This window comes from Pimephales promelas, chromosome 4 (genome assembly GCF_988280905.1).
Source record: "Pimephales promelas chromosome 4, fPimPro1.hap1.1, whole genome shotgun sequence".
Taxonomy (NCBI): domain Eukaryota; kingdom Metazoa; phylum Chordata; class Actinopteri; order Cypriniformes; family Leuciscidae; genus Pimephales; species Pimephales promelas.
Window position 1 is genome coordinate 28,552,353 of NC_142772.1, and position 18,617 is coordinate 28,570,969.

General features: G+C 40.5%; 2 protein-coding genes across 2 annotated transcripts; both read left to right on the top strand.

Moving 5' to 3' along the window:
- The first annotated feature begins 9,059 nt into the window (after positions 1-9,059).
- LOC120470152 (E3 ubiquitin-protein ligase RNF144A) lies at positions 9,060-11,482 on the top strand. The gene is made up of 3 exons (XM_039659606.2): positions 9,060-9,216; positions 9,510-9,560; positions 10,894-11,482. The coding sequence occupies exons 2-3, from the start codon at positions 9,546-9,548 to the stop codon at positions 11,347-11,349; spliced, it is 471 nt and encodes a 156-aa protein (XP_039515540.1). The 5' UTR covers positions 9,060-9,216; positions 9,510-9,545; the 3' UTR covers positions 11,350-11,482.
- Positions 11,483-11,971: 489 nt separating this feature from the next.
- LOC120470151 (uncharacterized) lies at positions 11,972-16,212 on the top strand. Its single transcript, XM_039659605.2, has 3 exons — positions 11,972-12,078; positions 13,315-13,368; positions 14,223-16,212. Exons 2-3 carry the CDS (start codon positions 13,354-13,356, stop codon positions 14,697-14,699), a joined length of 492 nt encoding a protein of 163 aa, XP_039515539.2. The 5' UTR covers positions 11,972-12,078; positions 13,315-13,353; the 3' UTR covers positions 14,700-16,212.
- Positions 16,213-18,617: the final 2,405 nt, after the last annotated feature.

Consider the following 18,617-nt stretch of genomic DNA (forward strand, 5'->3'; position numbering starts at 1 on the left):
AGGAGTACGTATGAAATACTAGAAATATTCTTATAGGCCTATAGGCTAACCTTAGGAGGACGTACTGACGACGTTGTGAGTTGGTAATATGAAATTATGAGCATGCGACGTTGTAATCAGTTACATTGTCAATTAGTAAAGTCATGATGTGTCCTAAAGTAGAATACAGCTGTTACGTGGTGGGTATATAGGCTAGTTCATCTTAGCCATCACAGAACGTAGGCCTATTGCATTTTAAAATTAATCAATTATTCCAAACTTTTCACCGCATTGGTTTGTGCCACAACAGGTAAATGTAGGCTACTGAGAACGATGCTATCACTTTTCCCTGTCACATTAAGAGGGAATGCGCGTTACGTCACCGTCGGCCGGGGCGTGCCTGCAGTTACTCACAGTGAGTGGCAAAAAGACTGAGCGGCTGTATATGTGTTCAGCGTGAATACCGCGAAAAACAAACACAACACACACAAATAAAGTGGGAAAGAGCTTTGCGATTGACTGTAGGCCTACAACTAGATTTGACAAAACATCGGAGGTATATTTTTACAGACTGCTATGGAAAGAGGAGCAAATGGATCGTGCAATTCACAGAAACAACTGGACTCCAGTCAGCCAAAGGTGGAGTTATCATTTTGTGTCAATATGCTGAATTTAGCTGTAAAACCATACCCGTATATTTTGTATTGTTATATACATTAACAGCTCATCAATTAAATATTTATCATTGCATATTCTGCATTATTGGATGTTTTTTTTAATAAACACTGACCAAAAAACGTTTTAGAGCTGGACGATATGATATATAACACTGATATAAGTGATCACCCGGATTTAGACCTACCTATATTATATTTATATAAAGCGTTCACATGCAAATTTGCTTTATGTTTAGGTCTTGATTTTATTTCCCCGGTGTCGAAATCAGGCAATAATTGTCAGGCAACACGATTCCTGGTTGCATGTCAATATCCATGGATCACTGGATCTTTGGTAAGTTGTAAGGAACACTATATTGAGTCCAACATTTAGTTTAAATTGATAAAATTGTTCGATTTAGTCGCATTTCCGCAGTTGTCCCCTATTGAATCCAGTCACGCAGCAGATCTTTTGCCACTCGGTCAGGCTGAGGGGGGTTGTCACGCGGGAAAGTCACGTGTCAATGCATTCCCTCTATAGCTGACAAAGTAACGCACCTCGAACAGACCTCGAACCTTTTTGTATGTTTTATCTCTATGTTGTTGGTTATTTAACTTTCATGTCATGGATCCGATTCATCAGAAGTAGAGGATGACACTGGAGTGGATTTTCAAACCTCGCCCGTCCCACTCCCACGAAAAAACATCCAATCCCATCCCAATCCCGTAAGAATGACTCCTATTCCCTCCCACTCCCGTGTTGTTTTTTTAGACCGGAATCTGTCGCTCGCTTTCCCTCTCTGCCTTGTGTGCGTGTCCGCGGCTCCGCGCGCAAGGCGCTTGAAGCTCAAGCCATTTCTCAATACCAAGTAAGCAAACTTCGGACTTGCAAGCTCGACTCGGGAGAACGAACTCCCGAGGACGACAGTGCAAGTCCGGTTCTTCTGCAAATTGAACAGCGTTCTTGATCACGTCACTCAGCTCACTCTGGCTAGGCTACTCCGGTTATCTCTTTATGTAGGCTATATTTTAGGCAACAATAAAACGAGATATGCAACAACTCTGCCTCTTTACGAAATACTATATAAAACACCACTCTGCCTCTTTTCATTAAAAAAAACCTTAAACATTTTAATGTCCATGTGGTGCAGGCAACACATTGATTCTGTTCACTGCATATTTATAACAAAATGAACATAACATTTTTGTTTTCATTTTAAAAATATGAAACATTATTGATTTTTATTGACATTTAACAAACAGAGACAGCAGGGTGTCATTTTATTTTGAAAAAAGTAGCCTATAAGCAGGCGTGTGTGTGATAAATAATTGCTTAACACTGCACTTGATTCTTTTGATTTCAATGTTTATTACTACAGGAGTAGAGAAAGACAATAATAATCTTATATCACCCTGTTGCTACTGATGGTTCGACTTTGTTGTCCTCATGGCAAAGAATGGGCTCTTCAAAGTGGTATCCGTCGGTATTTAATTCACTTTTACTTTACAAAAAGCAGAAACCGAGATATAACATGACCAAAACACGCCAAAGCATGGTGAAATAACGGAAAAAGTCATAAAGGAGGATAATTCCACTTAACACACACATACTGTCAAGAACAGGGCAGGATCATTCAAACCAAGTTTTAAAACTCCTAGACTACAGTAATCTTTTTCCCCTTAGGCCTATATTTAAATTATATTATATTATTCAAATATGAAATTAAACAACTTTGAAAATGTCTATTAATTTGTCCATTTAAAAGTGATTTATATACATTTTTATGTTTGAATTATTAAATTGATATATTCTTCGTTTTTATTTTTAAGTGGCACTCCTGATCCTCCATAGTTCTGAACTTTACACTGTTTCTAAAATATTCTAACTGATCCCCCAGCGTGAGTTTTTCTAGGTGACTGTTATTTAGAACCTGTCACTTTAATGTTTCCATGGGGATGCCTCATTGCTTGTGCAACCACAACACAGCGCTGAATGAATGATGATCTGCTTTTATTTTTCCTTTTTTACACAAAATATTCACAAATGTATTAGCTATAACATGAAACACTGATATTCCAATTGTTAAATATGTGCAAGTGAGTGTTTTGATGTTTAAACCCCTTTAAGTTAGTTGAGTATGTGCGATGGGCGGCAACATGGTATTTTACAACACGTCAATTCCTCAACTTCTCACGAAATACATGAAAGTAAGTGGCAGGTGAACTGGGAGAAGAATAGAGTAAAATGTAAAGCTACTTACACAATGTCTATCTGATATGAAAACGTGTCTTATTGTAACGTAACGTTAATGGAAAGGATTATTATTGCCGCTTAGACATCAGTATGTATTTTACAAACTCAAAATAATTTTTTGTTAGTACTAATGTGTATTTTAATGTCTGAAACCTAAAATAAACAGTATGCGGTTAACACAGAACAGTTGTGATACATGACAGCAGCACTGAGCGCTGTCTGTCTCTGGCTCAGCGCCAGCCATAGACAGTATAAGAAGTGGACAGAGCCATCTCATTGATTGTAACTACATTGAGACAAGTGAAGCTAATTTTTTTTGTTTTATTTTATTTTTTTAAATTTAGCAATTCCGTTCTTGACGCGCAGACTCAAACCGACTCAAACAGAGCTTGACGACGTACATGTGACGTGAGCAATCCGTCTGTCTTCTAGTGGCTGTGGCATGAGAAATCTGAATCATTCCCTTCCGAAACTTGCAGAGGTGGAGAGTGTGAGTCGGAGCTGTCCATGAGCTAGGAGCAGGAGAAACTTAGGTATTCTGATTAATTATTTTCTCATTTTGCCTCCACGTTTCCCCGATTGCCCGCCAGCTTCTCCTCCTGTCCATACAGTAATCTCTCTACTGTGCGACAGAGAGTCGCTTGGTTATGACGCAATCGTTAGCCTACTTTTACAAAAAACTGCTTCTACGGGGCCATAACAAAAGCTACAAGGTAATGGAGCATTGTATACATTGTCATGTTACTTTAGAAATAAATAATGGACAAATGGGGTCTTCAAACGCCTCAGATGTAAAGTTATTCGCTGTCAAAGTGACGCCAAAATGAATGGGAGTCAATGGAAATGCTGACGCAAGTGAAGTTCTGCTACAAGAGGGGAGCTCTCGCGAGGCTTCAACTTCCAGTCGATGGATTACCCCCTTGGCGCCAGCTAAAGCGAAAGCACGTTTGAGTTTAGCAGTTGATCACGTAATGCACTGACTGTTCTAATCACACCAGTGTGTTCAATCGTATGTGCGAAAGGGTTATAAACATTGAAGGAAAAAGTGCTTTATTTGTAATTTAAAATAATGGTGCTAATGATTTTTAAAGGGGTGATGAACTGAGAAGTCAAATTTTCCTTGAGCTTTTGACATCTAAGAGGTTATCATATTATAAAAATATCCTTTAAGTTTCAGAACTGAAAACGTCCTTATTAGTCCAATAAAAGCTTTTATTGACACCATGCAGCCCCAGCAAAAAACCCCGCCCACCGATTCTCGCATTACACGCAATCACGCATAGCCAAAAAACATAGATGCCTACCTCCTGATGACAAACTGGATCGAGCTGCCGAGCAATACAGAATATTGTGCAGTGCCTTGTTGTGAAAGACGACAGTCGCTGCATAAGCTTCCTCTGGATTCCAATAGGACTCGGACTGCATGGATAAACTTTATTTTTAATGACGTTCCAGCTGATGAGGGTAAAACATCGTCGTCTGTTCGCTTCATTTCACTGAGGATTGTTTTGTAAACAAGACTGGATTTGCAGACCGATTAAGAGTAAAGAACGGTGCTGTGCCGTCTATATTGAATCTGACAGGAATTGTGCAACACACGGACTTTGGGTCGAATCATTCAGGTTGCCATTTTACAACATTGGACGTTTCAAAACAATATCACCCAAGTGCATCAGCGGGACTCATTATAATATGCAAAACTCTTATCCACTCACAGCAGTGGGCCTTTACTTCCAAGCCTTCAGTGCGAGACGCACATAAAAATCCAGTGTTTTTCAGGTAGGCCAAAAACTTGGTTACAAAATAGCCTATTACTTATTAATTTGGATGTTTTTGAATGCAAAAACCAAGCAAACGTCATAAGTTGACCTCAGACAACAATATAATAAAATGTAAAAAGCCAGTTCCTGACCCCTTTAAAGACCCCCACAGGTGTATGATTTTACTGCTTTCATGGGAGCTCATCCTCTCTCTATGGGAGCCCAGCTCCCACTGGCTCCCATGTAATTCAAACGCTTGAGACCAAAGAAAGACTTATTGGGTCATCTATATCAGTTCCGTGACCATGGAGAGCGAAGGTTCATTTCTCACTGGATTTGTCATCTATAAAGGTTAAAGAAAAAAATGAGCCGGGGTGCCCCTCACAAAAATGTGGGGAAATTTTGTGAGAACCCGATATCCAAAATGGCTGCCGTCGGCCAAGCTGGAAATGAACTTTTGCCCACAGTGCTGCATAATACATGGTAATGTAGACTATTTGGGTCAAGAAATTCATAAATTATGTAGATTTATTGATTTGACCTATTTTTGACCTTCAAATTCAAGATGGACACCAATTTCCATGATATCATGACCTCTTCATGCACGTCTGGGTAGAAAGGATTTGGTTCCCGGCTTAATCTGGTTGATATGCACGAGGCTGAGCAAACTTGTTTTCTCAACTCCCCCATATCCCCGGCTGGCCTCTTCAGTGGCGCATTCGGGGACTCTGCCCAACAGTTCTCGGTCGCCCGGAAGCGGACGGTGGCTACCAAACTTGTCTGACACCACAACCATCTGCTGCCAACCAGCCGCCGCTTGCCGCCGAACGCAACCTCCTACGACTTCCGCCCCCTCCTGACCGGCCCCAGCGGCACCGGGCCGTGTCGTGGAGGTGGTTGCAGGAAGACACCCCTTCCCATACTAGCCCTGCAGCCCCGCTGAACCCCAGGTGATGAGGCGCTTCCGTTATGGGCAGCTCAGACATGGGTTGCAGTTCTTTCAGGAAGTGGTTGCAGGGCCACTTCTTCCCCTGGTGGAGGGCTTGGGGAGAATCTCGTCTCCAAAGAGCTGCATCCCATCTCTGAGCCCCCAGAGGGCGCGGATGACACTGCGCTCCGCTTATGAGCCTCACCACTCTTATCCCCCTCTGTCCCAGAGCTCGGAAGACAGTGTGTGCCGCCCCTGGCAGAGCAGGCCCCCGTGGAACGCTGGTCCTTCCCTGGTCTCCTCTGTCAGGGTGCTATACCATACACGTTCGGGCCGGACATTACCCTTTGCTGCACCCCTGGCACAGTATTTGGGAGCCTGACTGAGCTTCCCAACCTGTCCTGCTGGGTTGCACAAACCATCATTCTTGGCAATGCGATTCAGTTAGCACCCTGCGATTCAGTTTGATTCTCCTCCCTGCTTCAGGAGAGTCCGCTTCACTTTGGTTGGTGACTATGCCCCTATCGTGAGAGCGGATGTTGCTACCCTACTGGCGAAGGGTACGATCAAGATGCTTGCCGAGCACGAGCCGAACCAAGGTCTAGGTTTTGCAGCCCATACTCCATTGTCCCGGAAAAAGCCGGTGGGTTATGACCAATCCTGGACTAGCGCATCTGAACCGCTTGCTTCACAGGCTGCTGTTCAAGATGCTCCTGGCCAAATGCATTTTCAAATATGTGTGGCCACAGGATTGGTTTGCAGCGATCAACCTGAAGGATGCCTACTTTCGCCTCAGCTCAGCCTGTACCTATGGTTTGCTGTCAGAGGGCACGGATATCAGTACGCTGTTCTCCCATTCAGGCTAGCCCAGTCTCCTCGAGCCTTCAGGAAGGTTGTCGAGGCAGCCCTTGTTCCTCCATGGGAACACGGGGTTCGCATCCTGAACTATCTCAGTGACTGGCTTTTCTAGCTCACTCTCAAGATCAGGTCTGCGAACACAGGGACCCAGTGCTCGAGCACCTAACTGGGCCTTTGGGTCAACTGGGAAAAGAGTAAACTTTCCCCCGTGCAGAGGATCTCTTCCCTCGAATTTGACTCGGTCGCCTTCTCCACTCAGCTACTGCTGACTTGCCTGGCAAACAAGCGAAAGAGTCGGGTTCCACTAAAGTTATTTCAGAGGCTCCTGGGGCATATGGCATCTGCAGCCGCGGCAACGCTGCTCGGATCGCTTCATATGATACTGCTTCAGCTTTGGCTTTGTGACTAAGTCGCGAGGTGGGCATGGCAACACGGCGTGCTGCCGTGCTCCGAGTACCAGTTACTCCGACCTGCCATCAGACCTTCACCCCGTGGTCAAACCTCAATTTTCTATGGATGGATTTGGAAGTCACTCAAAAGGCTCTTTCACGGTGGCTTCAGTGAGGCGCAGTGGTTTATGGGATGAGTAGTTCCTTCGCTCGGAAATGAAAATATGTACACAGCCTTTGCCCTTTTACCTTTGACTTTTTTTGGATTTTCTCTTCTTTTTTTTCACACGAAATTAAATATTGTATGCATATGAGTTCAGCCGTAGCTGATTATCCTCAGAAATGCTCTAAAACTCTTTAGATACGGATTTTCCAAAACCTCAATGGGAGAAATTAATGGAAAATTTACTTCTGGCACCAACGCTCTCTCGGGCTATGGGCAGGACTGTGATACTCTGTTGGACTTAATAGGGAGTGCCATGCTTTCCGTAGACGGGCTTTAATATTACAAAGTCTTGCTGTTAAAAGAATAATAATAATTCGCACCAAAGGACAAAAAACGTAACAATTTCTGTGGTCTGAAAACAGTTAAATGTTTGAACAATTATGTGAGAAATATTCACCATGTGCATAGGGGTCTTCAGTCACATGACATTGAATGGGGTCTTCCAACTAAATGTAGTTGTCCATGATATTACCCAACTTAATATAAGGTAAGAACATTCTTTTTTGTTTTGTTTATGAGATTCCTATACTTTTAGAAATATATGTATAGGAAAATTGATGGCCACTTAGTGAAATAGGCACTTGCAAAATTATACCAGAAGTGCCCTTTAAGATTTTTAAACATTATTTTCTTTGTTTATAAAAGTAATAAATATTCAGGAAATAATTTTGTCAACCGTCCCACCATATATGTATATTTATTAACCCTGGTATTAAAACAACAAATTCATGTAAACAAAAATGTTTAACCATTTACAGTATTCTAAATGATGAAAATGGTTATTTTTATCTTTTCTGACGGTGAAAAAGCCACTTCACGTCAATTACCCAGGTATGGTCAGAACGCTTGTTCGAATCGTTCGTTTGTTATTTAAACACAAGATGGCGATATCGAGTTTTTTTCTCAGCCTAGTCTTATGCTCCAGTTACATATTTTAAACAGTTACATATATTTTAAACAGTTACAGTTGATCAAATTTAAGTTATTTATTTAAACATATAAATTAGTTATTTTAAAAAATACTTATTTTAAGTAAAAAAAATACTTAATTCTTATTTTAGGACTTTCTATACTTATTAGAGTGTTGTGTATGTACATGTACACATTTCAAGACTGTAATTAACCATTTTTTTTTGTTTTTCCCCATGAAAATGTCATTCAACATAATGAATTTTTAAATTAATTACATTTCTACCATTGTTGGCATTTACAAATGTACTGATATCCATAGATTTTAGATACTTTTATTTATATTTTTATATTTTTGTATTCAGATTTTAAGCCAGGACCGTTACCTGGAATGACATTTTGGGACTTTTGAGTCAATCTTCATTAAAGATTAATTATTTATAATGAATTCTCACATAAGTAATTAAAGAGGGGGAAGTTGAGTCACTTAACACTGCATTTTACTGTTTAATTATTTATTACATCATTATTATTGTTCCATTAGGAATACTGTCTATAGTTACTTTATTTTTGACTTACTTTGCACAATGCAATTGCCCTGTCCTTAATGTGTATCTTTATGTGTCTGCACTTCGACGCTTTATCTTGGCCAGGTCACCATTTTTAATGAGCATTAGTCATCTATGTGCCTACCTGGTTAAATAAAGGTTAAGTAATAAAACTAAAAAAAATACAAACCAAATACAAAAATGATCATCTTGCAACTGCAAGTGCAATTATAACAAAGTATAATATACTGTTCGACCTGTATTACAAACCATCAAAACCTGATAGATACAAGTATAGTATCTAATACAAAGTATTATATTGTAAACAAAATTTTAAACACATCTGTAATATAAAAATATAAATTATTTTAAAGATAGGAATGTTGAAATATGTGTGACTAAGAAACAAATAGCTATAACTAAAACTGTATTATAACAAATGCAGAAGATATCACATTTAAATTTGGTGAATACCATTCCATTTGTAACCTGAAACAGACAATAAATCTTGCACTCAGTGTTAATGTCAGTTAAAATGATCCCCCTCTGTCATTTAATCAGTTGGGAAGCAGCGAAAAAAGGTTGTAACATATCAGGTTGCAACAAAGTGAAAGTGGTTCTTTGGTATTCCCCTTCATTCAAGCTGTGATTACAAGCAGGAACAAACCAGTTCGGGGACAGGCGTGTTTATGATCTACCAGCGAAGAAGGTATTTGTTTGCTTTTTAAAGTTTTTGATTCTAATTACTTCACTCTCTACATGTTCTGTTCTGTTCTGTAAACAGTCAGTTCAGAGAAAATTGACATTTGTACATTTATGACTTGTATACACTAGGAATGAATAAGTGTTGTCTTGTTGTATTAATAATTAGGCATTGATTAATCCTTTTCCTGACTGATTTAAAAACTGTGACTGTGCTGAATATGCATGTGTTGTTCTCCAGTGACTTAAACACCTTTTAATTTACTCTAAATTTTCAGTATTTCTCTTTATTGTTCACAGGTTTCTCAGTCTATCTGGAACAGCAAATTTTAAACCATGAACAGTCCAAAGGTAACGCTTTATTTTCATTTTACACAACATGTAGGAACTGGTGCATTTTCATGTGGTGGATCATTTGTTGAATTTGACCAGTTCAGCATTTGACCGCATATTTTGGAACCACTCATGATTTCTGTCAGACTGTGACACACAGGAGGAGTGGAAGACACCCATTTACTTTAAAAACTGTTTTTGGGTTGATGTAATGTCTGTTACATCAAAGCAAATTTGTACACGCCTAATTTTTAATTTTTTGTGTGATTTAGCAATGTATAAAATTATCCAAATCATTTTGCTAAATATTAGCCTGAATTGGTAAGCTAGCTAGTTGTCCGAAATGGCAGTTATGGGGCAAAGTGAGCCAAAAACTGTGGGTTAAATTGAGCCAGCATTATATAAGGCACTGTAGTTAAGTTAAATATCCAAGTATAAATTGTTATATTTTCAATGTGATATTACACAACATTTTATTTTCATGAATTTGTACAATCTGCCCTCATTATGTCATAATCCAGGAAGCAAATTTTAATTTCGTGCACTCAATGTGTCTGCACTCATTGTAAAAAGATTTTTTTCCAGAAAAGCTGCAATATGTTGTCAGTCAAGTTATGCACTTATACAGTGATTTTTTTTAATAAAACTTCAATAGTAGATATTATAATAAATAACATTTAGACCCAAATTTGCCTCTTTTTTTTTTTTGCTCCACCAACAAAAATGGTTCCAACGATGGCGAGCCAGCTCAATTAATCACTGTGTTTTTGATAGAATGAGTTGAGTGAATAATTCAATGACTCAATCAAAAAGTATCTTCTATATACAATGAATGTATGTAGTATGAACGAAATTCACTGTTGTCACTCCATGTGACCTTAAGTTGGGTGTCAGCTGTTGCTTCCCTTCCTTTCACAAATCCTCTTCCATGGCCTCATGTAAAGTAAAGTGTTCTTAGTTAACACACTTCAGAATGGCTGCATACCAAATCACATACTTCCCTACTATAGTAGGCAACAGTGTGTGACAAGAAGTATGTCTGAATTCATAGTACTCATAAAAGAGTAGGCAAAAAGTATCTGGAGGACCTACTGCTTCAGGCAAGATTCTTAAGTGTGCACATGATGGACACTTTATTTTCCCATGAGGCCACGTGGGAAGAGTCATGAAAGGTAGTGGAGCGTGTTGAATGTACTTCGACTGAATTATATTCATATTACACAGTCATTGTATATAGAACATACTTTTTTAGTAGTTGGCTCATAGTGACCAAAGTCATTTGATGATGTATCCTGCAGCGCAGAGTCACTGCAGGACGAATGTAATGTTCACTGTTTGTCTGAATTTTTAGTGTCCTCATTGTCAGCAGTCTGATATCAGAAAGCTGGATGGTCAGCGTGCGGTCTGCAGGACTTGTTCTAAAGTGAGGAGGTGCGTGTTTCAGTTCTGCTGGGCATGTCGGAGGGAATGGCCTCGCACTGCTTCGACCACCGAATCCTGCACGCTGCCGAACTGTGCGCTCCGTGCTGCTCTCCTGAGCGTGAAACTGATCAGTGAACCACAAAGTTCGGTGAAAGGATGCCCGTACCTTAGGGCCTGTCCTGGATGTCATGCCCTACTAACACACAGCGGTGAGGGGTGCCCGAATATAATTTGTCCACAATGCAACGAGGAGTTCTGCTTTCGCTGCCTGCGCTCAGAATGCTATGACAATGAAGACTTTGATGACGATGATGATGATGATGTTGAGCCAGAGCCCTGTGTGATAGTGGATAACACTGAGATCCTTCAACATCTAGAACTGTAGTAGCAGAATAACTCTGAGGATAAACTACTAAAAATAACATTTTAATTTAAATTTCATTGATTTAATAATGAGAAATGAAAAGTGAGAATACTGTATTTTAATTTCCAAAGAGAATAAAGTTTTACTCCAAAAAGTTCTGGTTTTCACTTTATAATACACTTATAATCCTGATGATTAAAATAATTTTTTAAGAGAATGAATTCAAATTAAATTTGTGATTTTGGTTTGACTGTACGAACTTCTGCATGTTATTTATTTCATTATTTGAATAGGATTTGTTGCAGTGAAAAGTACCACAGAACATATAGATTATGTAAAGGTAAAGAGGATTAGGATGCAGTAAAACAGATTCATAATAACAGCATTGATGAGTGATCAGAGCCAGAACTTTCCTTCACTCATCAGCAGCTGTCGCTATATAAACCCATATCACGAAACCTCTGTAGGCATCTTTTCAATGAATAGCCTAGTGTTTTTCAAGAAAAACAAACAAACAAATAGCCAAACAATGACACATACAGGATTATACCTTTCTCAGATGAAAGTTTTTTTCATTACTGTCAATATGGTAGGCCTATCTTTTGAATCTATTATTCTCTGTATAAAAACTGAAAGTGAAAGAAGCAGGTCTGTTGGTATTCCCCTTCAGTATGTTTAAGCTTGCAGGAAATAAACAGAAACATTTTGAGTTTCGACGCACAAAGAAGTGGACAGAACACCGAGTCACTGGTACGTACTGGTTTAATTTTACTTCTAGTTGTTTGCTCTTCTTATAGGCTTACATCCTATTGAAAACAGTCACTGAACAGAATTCAGACTTTTTGAATTCACACTTGTCGGAAGATTTTAAATTGTACACAACATGTAGGAGCAGGTGCATTTTCATGTGGTGGATCATTTGTTGAATTTGACCAGTTCAGCATTTGACCGCATATTTTGGAACCACTCATGATTTCTGTCAGACTGTGACACACAGGAGGAGTGGAAGACACCCATTTACTTTAAAAACTGTTTTGGGTTGATGTAATGGCTGTTACATCAAAGCAAATTTGTCCACGCCTAAAACTTTTTTTTTGCGTGATTTAGCAATGTATAAAATCATCCAAATCATTTTGCTAAATAATAGCCTGAATTGGTAAACAAGCTAGTTGTCCAAAATGGCAGTTATGCGGCAAAGTGAGCCAAATGTTGTGGGTTAAATTGAGCCATTTTAACTTACTCCACCATAAACTGGTATATTTTTAATGTATTACACAACATTTTTTTTGGTTTATTTGATGGGAACAATCAAATAAACTTCTCTGATAAGAACCAAAATATTATATATATCTTTCCAACTGTAGTCCCTAGTGGCCTAACATGTTTGACATTGCAGGAAAAACTACCATGCAAAGAACCTTTTGACTAAAATGTTTATTAGTTTCAGCGCCATTTATTCATTCATTCTAATTACTTTTTTTTATTTAATTATACTCAACAAACTCTCTGTTTAGTCTGTTTTGGGAAGGTTAGAACTTTGGTCTTCAACAGAAATGCAAACAATTAAATATGTTGAAATTTCAAATTCATTTGGTCGGTTTTATGTTAGCTTTAAGAAAATAAATATGACTATTTATAACAGGACATTTGGTTATTAAATTAGTTAGATTCAGATTCAGTTGGTCAGTTTACACCCAGATGTTGCAACTTAGCTACCCACTGACTCGGTAATCAACTTACCTTTTTTATAAGCCATATTTTTAGGTATTCTGATCATTTCAAATGATGACATTTCTGACAACTTTCATTGTACTCCTGCCTAATTATGTCTTATCTTGAGGACCATGTGTAAAAAAAAATGGCTCATCTTATCCCACTCTGCCTTATTGTCAGTGTCCTCAGTTCACCTACCAGTTCTCAATATCTTTGTCTTACCTTTTCCTTTCTAATCCGCTGACCCTCGTCTACTCTCTCTCTCTCACTCAGGTTTGTCATCTGTGAATGTGGTCCAGGAGGATTTGAGCCATGAACGTTCCAAAGGTAGATTGACCGCGCAAGAGCTCTGATATCCATCATGACGTCAGAAATTTTGTACTTGCTATTTTTAGGCACTTGTTCTGACAGAGTAGTATAGGAGGGGAATTAAGCTCTGAGACTCTATTTAGCACACTATGTCAAGGGGTCTGATTAACTGTGACGCAGTTTTCCACTGAGAAGTGTCTAGAAGAGCCTTCCTGGGTTATAACTTTTAGGATCATTTAGCTATAGCAATTATTTTAGTTCTATTTTAGATGTGAAAATTGTGAAAATATACTTTCTTATTAAGGCAACTAGTAAGATTATCCTTAATGCATTTTTTTGCAGTTTTGATTAGTTGAATGAATAAGCTTATGATGTAACTATGTCAGGGTTACAGCTTCAGATTTGGGTTGTAAAGTACATTGTACTGCCATACTGTGCTTGATTAGGCTAGAGCATTATTTAAGGAAACTGCTTGAAAAATACTTGTACTAGTTGTATTCCTTTAACTTAGTTACATTAAGTAGGGAAAATACTTTATTTACCCCTCAGAATGTAATTACACCTTTAATAATGTCAATTATAGGCTACATAGTTCACTGGTCATTGTGTGTGTGTGTCTGTATAATAATAATAATATTTATATCATTGATGTTTTATCATCTGGTGTGTCCATAGCCCTACATAGGGTTGCCTTGGACAGTTTGTTTGTTCATCAAACTTCTTCTGATAAAATCTTAACTGCCTCTTGATTTCTGTCAAGATTTATGTATGTTTTTTTTATTGGAATAGCAAGTTAATGGAATCTGTGAATTAGGGCCCCTCTTTATTTATTTGAGTGACCAAGTCCCACAAATTCTTTCCCCCTTTCCCAGTGTCCCATTTGTCAGCAGTCTGATATTGGCATTCTGGATGGTCAGCTCGCAGTCTGCAGGTCTTGCTCTAAATCGAAGAGGTGTGTGTTCCAGTTTTGCTTGGCATGTCAGAGGGAATGGCCACATAACTCTTCGACCACCAAATCCTGCACGCTGCCGAACTGTGCGCTCCGTGCTGCTCTCCTCAGCGACACAAAAATCAGTGACCCACAAAGCTCGGTGAGAGGATGTCCATACTTCAGGGCCTGTCCAGGTTGCAAGGCCCTGCTTACACACAATGGAAGAGGCTGTCCCAACATCGTCTGCCCTCATTGTGGTAGACACATCTGCTTCCGGTGTCTGCGTGAAAGGTGCTTTGGGGAAATAAATATTGGCGCCTTTGCGCTTCTTACCCATAGACGGTCCTTCATTCTAGATGATGTAAGTCCATGTAGAGTGGTGGACAACAAGCAGAATCTCACAGTTTTGGGACTGTAATGAGAAAGTTTTGAACACAAAAAAGATGAATGACACAATGCTGAAATCTTACGTAATGAAAAACACCAAGCTAAGGCCTATCCTATGTGATTTGTTAAGGAATACTGTAAACATGTTATTGTAAGATTTGCTATTCTTGTACATGTTTAAAAACACTGAAAAACACTAGGTGCGTTCCATTCGACCGTAAGTGGACTGCGAAGTGCACTTCACAAGGTATTTCGCCATCTTAAGTGAGATTCCAATCCGAAGGGAATGAACATCTTTAGTTCAAAGGGCACTGCAAATGGCATAGGGAATAAGGGAACATCGATACATTATTTCACAGGAAGTAGAGAGCGAAAATCAACCAACTGTCATTGTGCACCTCGTCACCAGTTTGAACTAACCATATTCAAAGCCGTTGGAAGAGATTTTAAATTAAAATTTCTAACGGCTCTGAGTATTCATAAATATTGTTATTATTATATAAGCTAGAGTATTTATGAACATTTGGTGTGATGAATGCTACATTTTCCTAGTCTATTGTATGAATATCTACACAAATGAAAAGTGCTGAGAAGCAGTCTAATAAACGAATACAATATTTAATATTGTAATTTACATCATAATCTGTGCAACCTCGTTGTTGCCTTTCTTTGATGACGTTGCAGGGCATTCCAAATGAGCGATTATTGTCAGCAAAGTCCACCATAACTGATCTACGGTGTTCAGGGATTAGGGAGCTGTGAACACTGAGCAGGGACCTTGTCGAATGGAACCCACCTTCGATTTAACGAATGTATCCTGGATTATTTAGAAGTTTTTCAGATTATCTTTTTTTTTTCCAAATATGAAATGCTAAATAGAAATTAATATAAATAAACATCTTTTTGAAATCTTACAAAATCTTTGTTAATACACCAAAATTATAATCTTTGTAATATTATTATGTATGCATATGTATACTTGCATAACAGCAACTTCTGAGACACAGCACACAGTGCAGTTCACACCTTACTTTTACAGTCTCATCACACCCCCTGCTCCCCCTCACCCAGAACTCACTGTTTGGCATCATTTTAAGTGTCTCGGTGCGCCTGGTAAAATGGTCTCATTCTCCCAAATTTAATGAAATGCTACAAGAAGATGTAAAGTTTGATAAAAGTTATGTGACCCATAAAGGTGTTCCCTCCCCCAGATCCTCCATTAAAACTATCTGCTGTATCTAAAACAAGAATCAATTCAAACTGTGAACCCCCTATAGGGGACCCAAATCTAATTATAATGACAAGACTATTTGGTAAAGAATATTGAAAATCTGGGTTTATAAGGAAAAGGAGCAGAAAAGTTTGAGGAGTCTGTAGGTTGACTGCCCACACTACTGCTGTGTGTGATTTTCATTGGTAATCATTTTTCCAAATTCCATGATTTCTGAATTGTTGATCTGATATGATTTACTGTTGATTTCATGAATTGGATTTTGAATTATTGCTTGATTACTTGGTCAATAAATTGTAAATGTTTGATTTTATTCTGACTGACTCTAAGATTATTTTTCCCAAATAGATAATCAGATTTGTATACTTCCACAAGTTTTGAGTCAGATTAGTGACTATTTATATCCGACATCCCTTCAATCAGCATGCTTGGGTGCAAAGACACGATATTTCTGTCTAAGTAACAGCAAATATTGTTTGATCAGCTTAGATTTGGTGCGTCTCGAATACCTCTGTTCCCTTTCGTTGTCACTCCGAGTTCCGTCGGATGATGACGAATGGGATTTTCGCTTAGAAAGCCTATCAGCTTCAATCAATATAAAACGATCCAATAGCAAAGAAATGCCATCGGTCTGCGGATTTTGCATAGCGTAACGCTGCCTCACCTTGTGGGTATTTAAGGAGGACGCTGAACGCAAATCAGGCATGTTTTCGCTTTGGAGCCAAGTTCACTCTTTGTTCCCCAAGCATTCTCAAAGCTGATCGTCAGCTTCTTCAAAGAGAGTCTCGTGTTGGTGTGACGGCGAGTTCTCGTTTCCTTCTTTCTGTGCAGTGATTGCCTGAGAGTGTGTTTCTCCCCAGGCGCTTCAGCACTGAAATTTCTATCACAAAAGAGCTTGCACTTGGCACGTCTTTTTAAAGATGCCTCACCCGTGAACTTCTGCATGTGGCAGATTCGTTTCTGACTCTGATGGTCACGATCGTTGTCTAGTGTGTTTGGGCATTGATCATGCTAGAGCAGCGCTCGTGGATGAGTCATGTTCTCTCTGAGGCAACATGACCATCTCGTCACTACGGTCGAGACTCAATGAGCTCACAAGAGTCCTCTCATCCACACCCCGATCTACTGACTCTAGAAATAGAGCTAGTACTTCGGCTGGTGGCCAGGGTGACCTGAGGGTGACGGTGTGGAACAAAGCGCCGACTACACGTCCGTGCTCTGCACCTACCCTTCCCGTGACGATGCCAGTCAGCGTTCAGGGGGTGCTCATGGGTTCATCCTCAGATGTTCCTGGGTTTCCTTTGGCATTGCTTTGGCGTTGCAGAGGATGATGCAATGTCTGTCGCAGCATCACAAGGCGGCAGGATTCGTCAAGTGAGGATCCCGACCCCGAGATGACTGCCATGTTTTCCCGGTCAGCCGCAAGCATCGGGTTGGAGCAGTCTCCGCCATAGCACGCCGCCACGGGTCAACTGGGAAAAGAGCAAACTTTGCCCCGTGCAGAGGATCTCTTTTCTCGGTACCGATATCAGTCGCCATGTCCGCACAGTTTACGAGCGAGCTCACGCAGTCACTGCTGACCTGCCTGAGACAATTCGAGGGCAAGAGTGCAGTTCCACAGAAACTTTTTCAGAGGCTCCTTCAGGGGCTTCTGGCATTCGCAGCCGCAGCAACGCCACTCAGAATGCTTCATATGAGACCGCTTCAGCATTGGCTTCAGAGGTGGACATGGCAACACGGCACTCTCCAACTATCAGTTACTCCGACCTGCCGTCAGACCTTCACCACGTGGAGGAACCTCAGTTTTCAATGGGCCTTTGTATCCCTGGAATGAGCTTTCCAGCATGTTGTTACGACAGATGCCTCTGCCACGGGCTGGGGTGCCATGTGCAATGGACGTGCTGTCGCGGGCTCCTGGACAGGACCCCAGCACCTACGGCACGTCAATTGCCTCGAGTTGCTGGCTTTAGAGCTCGCTCTGCACCGCTTCCAAGAACCAGCATGTACTAGTATGAACAGGCAATACCGCAACTTTAGCGTACATCAACCATCAAGGTGGTCTGTTCTCCCACCGTATGTCGCAACTCGCCCGCCACCTCCTCATATGGTGTCAGAAGCGTCTGAGGTCCTTTCGTGCCATTTATATTCCCGGAGCCCTGAACCACGCAGCCAACGAGCTGTCCCGGCTTCAGCCCCTCCCTGGAGAATGGCGACTCCATCCCCAGGCGGAACCAGCTGATTTTGGACCAGTTCGGGGACACAGAGATAGATCTGTTTGCCTCTCATGACTCGACCCATTGCGCCCAGTATTATTCTCTTACCGAGTGCACCCTCGGCACGGATGCACTGGTGCACAGCTGGCCGCAGGGCCGCAAATATGCGGTGGTGGCTACCATCACTTCCGCTAGGGTGTCGTCCACAAGACAGTGGAACCTTTTCGTCAACTGGTGCTCTTCTCACCGACAAGACCCCCAGAGATTTTCAGTTTTGTGCTTTCCTTCCTTCAAGAAGGGTTGGAGCGAAGGCTGTCTCCCTCCACCCTTAAGGTCTACATCGCCGTTATTGCCGCACACAATGACCTTATCGATGGTAAGCCTTTGGGGAAGCACGACCTGATCGTCAGGTTCCTGAGAGGAGCGAGGAGACTGAATCCTCCTCGCCCTCCTCTTGTGCCCTCTTGGGACCTCTTAGTGGTTCTAACTGCCCTGAAGAGTGCTC